Here is a 15,204-nt window from a genome sequence, read left to right as displayed (position 1 = left end):
GAATAGCGGAAGGCTAAATGAATAGCGGAAGGCTAAATGAACAGCGGAAGGCTAAATGAATAGCGGAAGGCTAAGTGAACAGCGGAAGGCTAAATGAACAGCGGAAGGCTAAATGAATAGCGGAAGGCTAAATGAACAGCGGAAGGCTAAATGAATAGCGGAAGGCTAAGTGAACAGCGGAAGGCTAAATGAACAGCGGAAGGCTAAATGAATAGCGGAAGGCTAAATGAACAGCGGAAAGCTAAATGAACAGCGGAAGGCAAAGTGAACAGTGGAAGGCTAAATGAACAGCGGAAAGCTAAATGAATAGCGGAAGGCTAAATGAACAGCGGAAGGCTAAATGAACAGCGGAAGGCTAAATGAATAGTGGAAGGCTAAATGAACAGCGGAAGGCTAAATGAACAGCAGAAGGCAAAGTGAACAACGGAAGGCTAAATGAACAGTGGAAGGCTAAATGAACAGTGGAAGGCTAAATGAACAGCGGAAGGCTAAATGAATAGCGGAAGGCAAAATGAACAGCGGAAGGCAAAATGAACAGCGGAAAGCTAAATGAACAGCGGAAGGCAAAGTGAACAGTGGAAGGCTAAATGAATAGCAGAAGGCTAAATGAACAGCGGAAGGCTAAATGAACAGCGGAAGGCAAAGTGAACAGCGGAAGGCTAAATGAATAGCAGAAGGCTAAATGAATAGCGGAAGGCTAAATGCATAGTGGAAGGCTAAATGAACAGCAGAAGGCTAAATGAACAGCGGAAGGCTAAATGAACAGCGGAAGGCTAAATGAATAGCAGAAGGCTAAATGCATAGCGGAAGGCAAAGTGAACAGTGGAAGGCTAAATGAACAGCAGAAGGCTAAATGAACAGCGGAAGGCTAAATGAACAGCGGAAGGCTAAATGAACAGTGGAAGGCTAAATGAACAGACTGAAGGAGGGGTTTGTTAAAGCCGGACTGTAACAGGATGTATTTGAAATGTAACCAGCCGTCATGTGTATCCTGGCTGTATTATTTTTGCAAGTGGCCACTAGAGGGAGTATTAAAAAGTCCCTAATAGGGCGTCCGGGTGGCGTAGTGGTCTATTCCGTTGCCCACCAACACGGGGATCTCTGATTCGAATCCCCACGTTACCTCCGGCTTGGTCGGGCGTCCCTACAGACATAATTGGCCATGTCTGCGAGTGAGAAGCCGGGTGTGGGTATGTGTCCTGGTCTCTGCACTAGCGCCTCTTCTGGTCAGTTGGGGCGCCTGTTCAGGGGGAGGGGGAACTGGGGGGAATAGCGTGATCCTCCCACGAGCTACGTCCCCCTGGTGAAACTCCTCACTGTCAGGTGAAAAGAAGCGGCTGGCGACTCCACATGTATGGGAGGAGGCATGTGGTAGTCTGCAGCCCTCCCCGGATCGGCAGAGGGGGTGGAGCAGAGACCGGGACGGCTCGGAAGAGTGGGGTAATTGGCCGGGTACAACTGGGGAGAAAATCCACACACACAAAAAAAGTCCCTAATAAATGTTCTTGCTAAACTACAAGTGGAACAAGAGAGGGGTGTGTGCTGTGTGACTGCCTCAGTGCAGAAGTGGTGCTGAGGAGACAGCAGGAGGACGGCTCACAACTCAGGGGGATGGATTCATCTCACAAAAGGCTGCTATTAGATTTCTCTATCCGCCACTTCAGTCACTCTTACTTGTTTACCCTGCCTCTCTCTTTTGCTCTGGCTGCCGCTCCATCTGTCTCCAGCAGCGTCGGCCTCTCGGTCTCTAACTAACTGGCTGATTGCTGCAGAGTGCCAGTGAGGTCTTTAAACGGGCCGCAGGTGCTGCGCTGCCTTTATTGCTGCGCTGCCTTTTGCAGACACTAGTCTGGAAGGAGTGCTCACGAGCAAACCTTACTGCAAACTACAATGTCCTCGCCCACTCTGTAGCACAAACGCTCTTCCTTTCTCTCTCTCTCCCTCTGTCTCTCTCCCTCTGTCTCCCTTCCTCTCTCTCTCCCTCTGTCTCTCTCCCTCTGTCTCTTCCTCTCTCTCTCTTCCTCTGTCTCTTCCTCTCTCTCTCTTCCTCTGTCTCTTCCTCTCTCTCTCCCTCTGTCTCTCTTCCTCTCTCTCTTCCTCTCTCGCATGCTCTGTCTCTCTTCCTCTCGCTCTCTTCCTCTGTCTCCCTTCCTCTCTCTCTCCCTCTCTCTCTTCCTCTCTCTCTCTTCCTCTGTCTCTTCCTCTCTCTCTCTTCCTCTGTCTCTTCCTCTCTCTCTCTCCCTCTGTCTCTCTTCCTCTCTCTCTCTTCCTCTGTCTCTCTTCCTCTCTCTCTTCCTCTCTCGCATGCTCTGTCTCTCTTCCTCTCGCTCTCTTCCTCTGTCTCCCTTCCTCTCTCTCTCCCTCTGTCTCTCTTCCTCTCTCTCTTCCTCTCTCTCTTCCTCTGTCTCCCTTCCTCTCCCTATTTTCCTCTGTCTCTCTTCTTCTCTCTCTTCCTCTGTCTCTCTCCCTCTGTCTCCCTTCCTCTCCCTCTCTTCCTCTGTCTCTCTTCTTCTCTCTCTTCCTCTGTCTCTCTTCTTCTCTCTCTTCCTCTGTCTCTCTTCTTCTCTCTCTTCCTCTGTCTCTCTCCTTCTGTCTCCCTTCCTCTCCCTCTCTTCCTCTGTCTCTCTTCTTCTCTCGCTCTCTCTTCCTCTCTCTCTCTCCCTCTGTCTCCCTTCTTCTCTCTCTCTTCTTCTCTCACTCTCTCTTCCTCTGTCTCTCTCTTCCTCTGTCTCCCTTTCTCTCTCTCTCCCTCTCTCTCTCCCTCTGTCTCCCTTCCTCTCCCTCTCTTCTTCTCTCGCTCTCTCTTTTTTGTCTCTCTTCTTCTCTCGCTCTCTCTTCCTCTCTCACTCTCTTCCTCTGTCTCCCTTCCTCTCTCTCTTCCTTTCTCTCTCTTCCTCTGTCTCCCTTCCTCTCTCTCTTCCTTTCTCTCTCTTCCTCTGTCTCCCTTCCTCTCTCTCTTCCTCTCGCTCCCTTCCTCTCTCACTTCCTCTGTCTCTCTTCCTCTGTCTCTCTTCTTCTGTCTCTCTTCTTCTCTCGCTCTCTCTTCCTCTCTCGCTCTCTCTTCCTCTGTCTCCCTTCCTCTCCCTCTCTTCCTCTCTCTCTTCCTCTCTGTCTCCCTCTCTTCCTCTGTCTCTCTTCCTCTCTCTCTTCCTCTGTCTCTCTTCCTCTCTCGCATCCTCTGTCTCTCTTCCTCTGTCTCCCTTCCTCTCCCTCTCTTCCTCTGTCTCTCTTCCTCTCTCTCTTCCTCTGTCTCTCTTCCTCTCTCGCATCCTCTGTCTCTCTTCCTCTGTCTCTCTTCCTCTGCCTCTCTGCCTCTCTCTCTCCCGTGTACCGCCAGTAGACAGAGAGTGATATGTGCAGCATATAAATAACATTCGCTCACACATCAATGAAGCCACCTCCTGTCACATGTTTGGTCTACTCGTCCCTCTATGCCTCTCTGTCCATCTGCCCTCTCCCACCTCCCCACCCCTCTGTCTTTCTCCTCCTTTTTTCAATTCCACTTTCTATCTTACCATTCTGTTCCCAATACCTTTTCCACTGAGGCTAAAATTCACATGCAATCACAGTTTACATTCACACAAAAACTCATGCACACACCCCCCCTCTCTCTCTCTCACTCACTCACACAATTATACTCCTCGCCCTGAACAAGGCAGTGTTGCGTGGGCAGGCGTGGGTAGAGAGACCCCTGGGGAGGGGAAGTAGGTACTGCAGAAGTGAGGGCCAGTCTATTTGGAGCAGTGCAGCAGAGATGGAGGGGAGCGGTAGTTAAGATGCAGTCCGCACAGCCACGTCCCCTGTTCACTCTTAAGCCTTGCAGTCCCAAACTCCCTTTCAGCCTTTAACCTGGCCTCCAGTGCGATCATTGGCCACAGGCTCGAGCCACCAGCTGATAACTTGAGGCAATGTCGCCCGCATCTTGCTCTCAGATATTAGCCTATAGTCCTGATTACAGCCACTGGATTGCCCCTCTGGCATTCGTGTCTAGTATCCACTCAGACCTTGACACGGCCACCATGAGTCCTCAGCAGTACCCCACACCACAACTCCAGCTCTTATGCAGCCACCACTAGTCCTCAGCAGTCCTCCACGCCACAACTCCAGCTCTTATGCAGCCACCACTAGTCCTCAGCAGTCCCCCACGCCACAACTCCAGCTCTTATGCAGCCACCACTAGTCCTCAGCAGCCCCCCATGCCACAACTCCAGCTCTTATGCAGCCACCACTAGTCCTCAGCAGCCCCCCACGCCACAACTCCAGCTCTTATGCAGCCACCACTAGTCCTAAGCAGTCCCCCACGCCACAACTCCAGCTCTTATGCAGCCACCACTAGTCCTAAGCAGTCCCCCACACCACAACTCCAGCGCTTATGCAGGCACCACTAGTCCTCAGCAGCCCCCCACGCCACAACTCCAGCTCTTATGCAGGCACCACTAGTCCTCAGCAGCCCCCCACACCACAACTCCAGCTCTTATGCAGGCACCACTAGTCCTCAGCAGCCCCCCACGCCACAACTCCAGCTCTTATGCAGCCACCACTAGTCCTCAGCAGTCCCCCACACCACAACTCCAGCTCTTATGCAGCCACCACTAGTCCTCAGCAGCCCCCCACACCACAACTCCAGCTCTTATGCAGCCACCACTAGTCCTCAGCAGTCTCCCACACCACAACTCCAGCTCTTATGCAGCCATCACTAGTCCTCAGCAGTCCCCCACACCACAACTCCAGCTCTTATGCAGCCACCACTAGTCCTCAGCAGTCCCCCACACCACAACTCTAGCTCTTATGCAGCCACCACTAGTCCTAAGCAGTTCCCCACGCCACAACTCCAGCTCTTATGCAGCCACCACTAGTCCTAAGCAGTCCCCCACGCCACAACTCCAGCTCTTATGCAGCCACCACTAGTCCTCAGCAGTCCCCCACGCCACAACTCCAGCTCTTATGAAGCCACCACTAGTCCTAAGCAGTCCCCCACGCCACAACTCCAGCTCTTATGCAGCCACCACTAGTCCTCAGCAGTCCCCCACGCCACAACTCCAGCTGTTATGCAGCCACCACTAGTCCTCAGCAGTCCCCCATGCCACAACTCCAGCTCTTATGCAGCCACCACTAGTCCTCAGCAGCCCCCCACACCACAACTCCAGCTCTTATGCAGCCACCACTAGTCCTCAGCAGTCTCCCACACCACAACTCCAGCTCTTATGCAGCCATCACTAGTCCTCAGCAGTCCCCCACACCACAACTCCAGCTCTTATGCAGCCACCACTAGTCCTCAGCAGTCCCCCACACCACAACTCTAGCTCTTATGCAGCCACCACTAGTCCTAAGCAGTTCCCCACGCCACAACTCCAGCTCTTATGCAGCCACCAGTAGTCCTAAGCAGTCCCCCACGCCACAACTCCAGCTCTTATGCAGCCACCACTAGTCCTCAGCAGTCCCCCACGCCACAACTCCAGCTCTTATGAAGCCACCACTAGTCCTAAGCAGTCCCCCACGCCACAACTCCAGCTCTTATGCAGCCACCACTAGTCCTCAGCAGTCCCCCATGCCACAACTCCAGCTCTTATGCAGCCACCACTAGTCCTCAGCAGCCCCCCACACCACAACTCCAGCTCTTATGCAGCCACCACTAGTCCTCAGCAGTCTCCCACACCACAACTCCAGCTCTTATGCAGCCATCACTAGTCCTCAGCAGTCCCCCACACCACAACTCCAGCTCTTATGCAGCCACCACTAGTCCTAAGCAGTCCCCCACACCACAACTCTAGCTCTTATGCAGCAACCACTAGTCCTAAGCAGTCCCCCACGCCACAACTCCAGCTCTTATGCAGCCACCACTAGTCCTCAGCAGTCCCCCACGCCACAACTCCAGCTCTTATGAAGCCACCACTAGTCCTCAGCAGTCCCCCACGCCACAACTCCAGCTCTTATGAAGCCACCACTAGTCCTAAGCAGTCCCCCACGCCACAACTCCAGCTCTTATGCAGCCACCACTAGTCCTCAGCAGTCCCCCACGCAACAACTCCAGCTGTTATGCAGCCACCACTAATCCTCAGCAGTCCCCCACGCCACAACTCCAGCTCTTATGCAGCCACCACTAGTCCTCAGCAGTCCCCCACGCCACAACTCCAGCTCTTATGCAGCCACCACTAATCCTCAGCAGTCCCCCACGCCACAACTCCAGCGCTTATGCAGCCACCACTAGTCCTAAGCAGTCCCCCATGCCACAACTCCAGCTCTTATGCAGCCACCACTAGTCCTCAGCAGTCCCCCACGCCACAACTCCAGCTGTTATGCAGCCACCACTAGTCCTCAGCAGTCCCCCACGCCACAACTCCAGCTCTTATGCAGCCACCACTAGTCCTAAGCAGTCCCCCACGCCACAACTCCAGCTCAGTAGTGCTGAAGAGGTGAACAGTCCGACACAGGACGATTTGGGCGAGTTGACGGATAATAAGTTTGTTCTAGTGCTGTGGGTTTTTGTGTTTTGCTTTTTTTTGTGCAGCTGAGATGAATTGTCTTTGACGCGCTGATGAAGTGACGCTAATCACTGAGTGCCACCGAGGAGCGCTCAATTACGAGGAAAAAGAGAGACCGAGCAAAAGCGTGGAGAACTTCCCCGAGCACTTGTGCTGATGTTGGCGTTGCAAAACTCTCCATTAAAATGAACCGAGTTCAATCCTGTTGTGCGTTTTGGGAACCGGCGCTTCGCCGAGCCGCAACTCATTGTGTGGAAGAAGCTGACTGAAAATGTCTCCCTTGAAATAATCCTGAAATGTGCTCTCATACTGTGTGATTATGCCATGCTGATGTGAAAAAGAAATGAAAATGTCTTTCGTTTGTATGATTTTTATGCACTGTAGCGATGAGATGCCGTTACAACATGGCTCATTGTGCGTGTATTTTGGCTTGGTTTACTTCATTACTGCTAATGCACTTTGAAACTGTGTTCACTTTGCGATACGTAGCTGTCGTAAGTTATCAGTTGTACGCACCATTTCTAAATCATTCATAAACATGTTAAACTTGTCAGTGTATAAAAACCTACTATTCAAATCTGAGGTAACTAGAATGCTGTTAACTTGTCTAACCGCACAAACCAGCCCGTAAAAACACACTCGAGACCTGCCTGTCCTACCTAAAGCTGATTTTAAACCACATAACCTGCTAAACGTTTGCCATTGTTGCCCTTTTCTTCTAACCTCTAACCTTTTAACTTGCAGATTCTCTGTAACCTTTCTTAATTTGTCTTCTCCAAATTTCTTAAAGGGAACTTTGATAATGAGCGCCTGGCTATTGCCAGACAAAGAATCCCATACCGTCTCGGTCGGGTAGTTGACGAGTGGCTACTCGACAAAGGTAATAAAAATCCCTTTAACTCCACTAATGACCTGACCGTCTAACCCTCCGCTAACCACCGCTCTGCAGGAGGTGCAGTGCCACACAGCAAGGGTGAATGTGATTGGCTCTTACAGTACACCAGCCCCCCATGGGTGTAGTGATGCTAACAATACAGCAGCCCCCCATGGGTGTAGTGATGCTAACAATACACCAGCCCCCCATGGGTGTAGTGATGCTAACAATACACCAGCCCCCCATGGGTGTAGTGATGCTAACAGTGCCCCAGCCCCCCATGGGTGTAGTGATGCTAACAGTACCCCAGCCCCCCATGGGTGTAGTGATGCTAACAGTGCTTTGAGGGGCTGTTGCAGCTGGAAAGAACATGACTGACTGACTGAACAGTGATTGGCCAGGAGCCCAGCTGACGTCCCCCTCAGCTCAACTCGCCATCCATCGAATCCTGTTAATAAAGACTCAATATTAACCGTTGATGCTTTTTTGCCAAAGTAAATCTGCCACATAATGAGCGACATTTTCGACTCAAGCCCAAAGGCAGCAGCGGTTGATATAACCACCTTGAACAAATTGGCAATAAAAAAAAGGGGGGGGACGTCCGGGTGGTGGGGCGGACTATTCCGCTGCCTACCAACACGGGGATCGCCGGTTCGAATCCCTGTGTTACCTCCGGCTTGGTAGAGCATCCCTACAGACACAATTGGCCGTGTCTATGGGTGGGAAGCCGGATGTGGGTATGTGTCCTGGTCGCTGCAGTAACGCCTCCTCTGGTCGGTCGGGGCGCCTGTTCGGAGGGGAGGGGGGAACTGGGGGGAATGGCGTGATCCTCCCACGTGCTACGTCCCCCTGGTGAAACTCCTCACTGTCAGGTGAAAAGAAGCGGCTGGCGACTCCACATGTATGGGAGGAGGCATGTGGTAGTCTGCAGCCCTGCCCGGATCGGCAGAGGGGGTGGAGCAGAGACCGGGAGGGCTCAGAAGAGTGGGGTAATTAGCTGAATAAAACTGGGGAGTAAAAGAGGGGGGGGGGGTCCCAAAAAAAATGGGGTTTCAAATATTTGCGTGGTACGACCACATAAGCAAGCTGCTATGGTGGGGACCACATCCAGAGCACCTGAACCTGGGGCTGCATCTCCTCCGAGCGTTAACCCCGAATAACCCCGGCATAACCCCCAGTAACATGGAAGCCTGTAAATGGACTATTGATTCCGTCTGCTTCTTTCCTGTGTCTTTTGTTTGCTGAATGTGAAATTGCCGTAATCATGACCATACTTACTTCTCCACTGGCAAAAAAAAATTATATATATATATATATATGTATATATCCCTCTATTCATGGATACATGATAAAGGAAAAAAAAGCCCTATGAAAGCCATTAAAAGTTAAAGGGACTGTTGCAGAGTTTGTATAACTTGTCCTCTTCGGGCGACACATTCTGCCCGACACGAACCCCAATTTATGAGCACTGAGTTTCCAATGCGGCCTGATCAGAGTCGTGTCTCTTTAACCCTTTGAGTGCCAAGCGTCCCAACCTCTTGGTGTTAGTCTTGTGCCGTGTGTTTGTGCTGCTGAAGGTGGTTGATTCTCCCAAAAGATTCATGTTAGTTAATCAAAGATGAATCATATCACGAGAGAGAAAATGGCGTCTCAGCCCAGTGAGACACTGCACACACGTCTTTACCGCATTGCATATTATATTTATTTATTTATTTATATATAATATGCATTGCATATTGTCAAGTCAGATGAAAATTATTGCAGATCAGGGACCAGGGTATAGTAGATATAAATGTACAGTAGTAATACTTGCACTCTTATTTATACATATGTTATTGAAACAAGAAATGAAACAAGTGATATCAGATATCACTTGTTTATGAAACCGCCGAGGCTTTAGAGTAAGGTCTGCATTTGGTCCTCAGTCTGCACACGTGACAGGATGTACTGAGTGTGTTGTGAATTTGGAAACGTTCATAGGTGTTAGTTAGTTATCTTTATTGGCGTTAGTTATCTTTATTGGCATTAGTTAGTTATCTTTATTGGCATTAGTTAGTTATCTTTATAGGTATTAGTTAGTTATCTTTATTGGCATTAGTTAGTTATCTTTATTGGCATTAGTTAGTTATCTTTATTGGCATTAGTTAATGATCTTTATAGGCATTAGTTAGTTATCTTTATTGGCATTAGTTAGTTATCTTTATTGGCATTAGTTAGTTATCTTTATTGGCGTTAGTTAGTTATCTTTATAGGCGTTAGTTAGTTCTCTTCATTGGCATTAGTTAGTTATCTTTATTGGCGTTAGTTAGTTATCTTTATTGGCATTAGTTAGTTATCTTTATTGGCATTAGTTAGTTCTCTTCATTGGCATTAGTTAGTTATCTTTATTGGCATTAGTTAGTTATCTTTATTGGCATTAGTTAGTTCTCTTCATTGGCATTAGTTAGTTATCTTTATTGGCATTAGTTAGTTATCTTTATTGGCATTAGTTAGTTATCTTTATTGGCATTAGTTAATGATCTTTATAGGCATTAGTTAGTTATCTTTATTGGCGTTAGTTAGTTATCTTTATTGGCATTAGTTAGTTATCTTTATTGGCGTTATTTAGTTATCTTTATAGGCGTTAGTTAGTTCTCTTCATTGGCATTAGTTAGTTATCTTTATTGGCATTAGTTAGTTATCTTTATTGGCATTAGTTAGTTATCTTTATAGGCATTAGTTAGTTATCTTTATTGGCATTAGTTAGTTATCTTAATTGGCATTAGTTAGTTATCTTTATAGGCATTAGTTAGTTATCTTTATAGGCATTAGTTAGTTATCTTCATAGGCATTAGTTAATGATCTTTATAGGCATTAGTTAGTTATCTTGATTGGCGTTAGTTGATGATCTTTTTTGGCATTAGTTAATGATCTTTATAGGCGTTAGTTAATTATCTTTATAGGCGTTAGTTAATTATCTTTATAGACGTTAGTTAATGATCTTTATAGGCATTAGTTAATGATCTTCATAGGCGTTAGTTGAGGATCTTCATTGGCATTAGTTAGTTCTCTTCATTGGCATTAGTTAGTTATCTTTATAGGCGTTAGTTGATGATCTTTATAGGCATTAGTTAATGATGTTTATAGGCATTAGTTGAGGATCTTCATAGGCGTTAGTTGAGGATCTTTATTGGCATTAGTTAGTTATCTTTATAGGCATTTGTTGATGATCTTTATAGGCGTTAGTTGAGGATCTTCATTGACATTAGTTAGCTCTCTTCATTGGCATTAGTTAGTTATCTTTATAGGCATTAGTTAGTTATCTTTATAGGCATTAGTTAGTTATCTTTATTGGCATTAGTTAGTTATCTTTATAGGCATTAGTTAATGATCTTCATAGGCGTTAGTTAGTTAATGATCTTTATAGGCGTTAGTTAGTTAATGATCTTTATAGGCGTTAGTTAGTTAATGATCTTTATAGGCATTAGTTAATGATCTTCATAGGCGTTAGTTAGTTAATGATCTTTATAGGCGTTAGTTAGTTAATGATCTTTATAGGCGTTAGTTAGTTAATGATCTTTATAGGCGTTTCTCTGAGGCAGTATTATGGATGATACTGCGTACAGACAAGGATTCAAAAGGTGCTATTTGTCACGAGGGCTAAATTCATGTTACAGAGGAACGATATTCACCGAACGCTCCCAGTATTTATTTTATGAAAGCAAAACCATCGCTGCATTCATCTGCAGATGCTATAGACCGACTTCTGTGTTGTGTGTCTGTAGAAAACACTCCAGCTGTGAGCGCTTAAGAGACAAATCAGATGAAATACACTTGGGAGGTGAAAGTTGAATGAGGAACTGGATCAATAAAAAATGACTTAACCACTTACGAAATGATCTGCGCGTGCTGTGAGACTGTAAAGGGAATGATATTACGAGGGAATGTGTAATTCTCTTTCTTCTGTAGTTTTAATTGATGCTACAGCCATCAGTTTAAAGTGATGAGACGCGGGGAAGAAAAAACAAACTCTTTAACTCCAAGCTGTGAAAGATGCAAAGTGATCCATCTGCATATTCAAATTAAATGTGCACGGGCCCATACTTGTTTAATCTATATAAGCATGGGAGCGTTGGGCGTCCAGGTGGCGTGGCGGCCGACTCCGTTGCCTACCAACTTGGGCATCGCCGGTTCGAATCCCAGCGTTACCTCCGACTTGATCAGGCATCCCTACAGACACAATTGGCTGTGTCTGTGGGTGGGAAGTCAGATGTGGGTATGTGTCGTGGTCGCCATACTAGCGCCTCCTCCCCTGGTCGGTTGGGGCACCTGTTCGGGAGGGGGGGGAATAGCGTGATCCTCCCACGCGCTACACCCCCCTGGTGAAACTCCTCACGCTGTCAGGTGAAAAGAAATGGCTGATGACTCTACATGTATGGGAGTAGACATGTGGTAGTCTGCAGCCCTCCCCGGATCGGCAGAGGGGGTGGAGCAGCGACCGGGACGACTCGGAAGAGTGGGGTAATCGACTGTGCGTAACTGTAGTCCACTGACTTCCGGTTTCTACTGCTGTGGTCATACCGGTTTCCTGTTTGTTGGCGTGTGCTGTTGACAACTATGAGGATGAGATATCCTCATCCTCATAGTTTTCTTCTTCTTCTTGGAGCAAGAAGAAGTAGGGAACATTCCCGGGCTCAAAGGGTTAAAGGCTGTTTGTTAATTCGGCACGGAAGCTAATAGTGCTTAAAGACCTGAGCTGAATCTAACCACCAACAGCAAACCAAACTCCACCCACACTAACCACTGAGGGCTTCTCCAGAGACCCCGCCCCACCTTGTCCCACTCACCTCAGGGTGCATTTAGATGTTTCCCCTGAAAGTTCGGTAAATTGTCCTGCTTCATCCTACCAGCGGTTGACATCGCCTTCAGAAGCCCTCAGTTATAAACCTGTCATAACTTCCGAGCGCCGTGACGCAATTGGAAATGAAATTGGCGGAACCCCCGGACAGGTTGCGTAACGCATAATAAATCGCTAACCAAGTTCTAACCCCTCTCTAAAAGAAAAAAATGCCAAGTGATAACACCTTCCCCTCCGCCCCGCCCCTTCCTCCGATGACCCCATGTCTCGTCTCGCCTGTAATGCAGAACTCAGAGGGTTAAAACCAAACCAAATAACGGAGCGCCAAATTCCAGTGCGCCGGTCCTGCTTGTGAACATCTGGACTGTTAAACACTAAAGATCATCTGAATGCCTCTTTGAGCATGACAAATAAGATGAGGTCCCTTTAGCGTTTATTGTTTTCACACCTGAGAAAAGGAAAGTGTTTACATGTGAGAATGCCATTTGCTGTGCAGGACCGACGGTGCGGTTTTTCCCGCTTTTGTTTTATTTGTTGTTGTGTCTGTGATTGAGTGTGTTTTTGCCGTCCTGTCTGCGTGTGCTGTGCTCGTGTTGGAACAATGGACGCAGTTAATCCCCTCGCAGAGAGCAAACAGGATCGCTCCTCTCCGGTAGTCCAACGTGCACGTGATCCTTTGGGAACGGACGATTACCTGCGTTCTGAAATGGGCTCCAAATTATTCCACGGGTTCTTATTACTGCGGAGCGTCAGACGGTCCGCGGATCCTGTGGGTGTCTCACTCCCCACTCCCACCTGAGCCGCTAACATTTTGTCAATTGTGCATAACACAACAGGCTTTGATAAAGGACGGCTCCCTGCTTTCAGATTCCATTGGTGTGATAACAATGGCGCGGCTAAAAGAAAGGGGAAAAAAAAGAAGCTTAGACTAATGTGCCGTTGTTTTTGTGTGGATGTTTGCAGACACAAACAAAGAGGGGGACGCGAATTGCTCGCAAATTAGCGTTTCAAGTCCCGGGACAATGCGGTGAAAAGCAGAGGAGCCGGCGGCGTTCTCGAAGAAGGCCCGTGTTGTGGCACAGCGTCCCGGCGTGAAGCCCTCATCCTTTCTCCCCTACGGAGTTTGAGGCAGATCAATGTGAACACCTCTGGCCCTCTCAGTGGCTGCCGACTAAATCCAAAATGGCAGCCGTTATAGGGACCCAACGGGGGGGGGGGGGTCCTGGAAAGTTTTTAACGGCTCATTCCGAGTCACAAAAACTCTCCCAGATGCGTCCACCTTTTTCCTCACATCTTCTCTCCTTTTGATGAATCTGTCCTTTCCGTTTTACTCCTCCGTTTAGCCGTCCTTCCCTATTCCTATTCACTTTTTCCCATCTTCTCCACTTGTCTCCCCTCCACCACGCCCTCCAACCCCATTAAACGAGGTGTGCCTCTCCTGATGGCAACCCAGCCTCTTTCCCCAGAAATGCCAAGAAAGCCGTATCCGACTTTTGTCAGGCGGAAACAGCAGTATTTAAAACACAGATTAGAAATCGTTGTTAAAATATCTTTCTCTTTGACTCCCCCTCAAAGCTCCTACCAGACGTTTTGACTATTTATAAGTCTGTTTCATTTTGATACCTCTACATGACCCATCCATCCATCCATTATCCAAGCCGCTTATCCCAATTGGGGTCACAGGATGCTGGAGCCTATCCCAGCAGTCATTGGGCGACAGGCGGGGAGACTCCCTGGACAGGCCGCCAGTCCATCACAGGGCCCACACACACACACATACATACACACCTAGAGACAATTCAGTATGGGCGATTCACCTGACCTACATGTCTATGGACTGTGGGAGGAAACCGGAGCACCTGGACGAGACTTACACAGACACGGGGGAACATGCAAACTCCACACAGAGGACAACCCGGCACGACCCCCAAGGTTCACAACCCCGGGGTTCGAACCCAGGACCTTCTTGCTGTGGGGCGACCGCGCTATCCACTGTGCCACCGTGCCACCCCCTCTACATGACCAACATAATCAATTGAGACCATTAGTGAGAAGATTAGATATTCCCATACAGTGATTCCAGATGTTTGTCTCCGGTTTGGACCCCTGCGAAATCTGACAAAATGATTTACAGGGCAGACAGGATCTATAACCACGATTAGAGATGCATTACCTCATCGCTGGATATCTTGGAAACAGCTGTTTTTCCAAAACACTACTACATCCCCACTGTTGCCTCCAGAATGAATGCACAAGCTACCATAGGGTGATTACACGTACGTCTTTGCAACAAGAGGCAATGCTCGTATGAAATATTGTCATTCTTGCAGAAAACTCTCCGGCTTTCATCCACGGGAGTGCACAAAGTCAACGAAAATCGAAAACTCCTCGTAGCAGCAAAATGCCGGGAATTTTGCTCATATTTGCAGTGCACAGCAGGGAGCAAAATCTCGAGAAAACGGATGCCTGGTGTTGAAGGTGTCAGTCTTGGTTAGAAACCGGCCTTGTGAGGCTGTTAAAGACCTGGATGATAAGGCGGACACTCGTGGATACGCAGGACCAGGCAGGAAAGGGGGAGGAGGACCACAACGACCCGAGATCTCTGTGGGCCTGCCCCAGGTAGTTTGAGATCGAGATTTGATGTGAAGTGTTAAATGTCCGGTCTGAGGTCCCCGCTCTCTAATCAAAAGCAAGTGAGTCCGCACTCTCCATGGAAGGGCCGGGGCCTGAATCAACCTCCCAGCAGCCGGGAACCAGTCCAGTCATGCCACATGGTCCCTGCTTCGTTGCTGAAACTTGCAACAGCTTGGGCTGTTGGAATAGTAAACAATCCCACTCCGCTGAGAAATAGAAAACAACCCACCCACCCCCCCCACCCCCGTGGGAATTCAGCCTCACTCTCTTCTTATCTTGCCTGCATGTTAGCACTTTCTTCATAATCACGACCATATTTTGGCGAGATACAAGGGAGGAAGCATCCATTTATAACCTGCCAGCTCATCAGCAGAAAT

General features: G+C 48.4%; 1 protein-coding gene across 1 annotated transcript in view; it reads left to right on the top strand.

Moving 5' to 3' along the window:
• Positions 1-15,204, top strand: part of nrxn2b (neurexin 2b) — a 919,866-nt gene that overhangs the window by 854,579 nt on the left and 50,083 nt on the right. Inside the window, exon 19 of the mRNA XM_056300763.1 lies at positions 7,273-7,362. Within this exon, the coding sequence (XP_056156738.1) occupies positions 7,273-7,362 (90 nt within the window). The remainder of the gene's footprint in view (positions 1-7,272; positions 7,363-15,204) is intronic.

Source organism: Lampris incognitus, chromosome 20, assembly GCF_029633865.1.
Source record: "Lampris incognitus isolate fLamInc1 chromosome 20, fLamInc1.hap2, whole genome shotgun sequence".
In the NCBI taxonomy this organism is placed as follows: Eukaryota; Metazoa; Chordata; class Actinopteri; order Lampriformes; family Lampridae; genus Lampris; species Lampris incognitus.
Note: the sequence above shows the minus strand (reverse complement) of the source record. Positions and strands in the feature narration are given on the sequence as shown.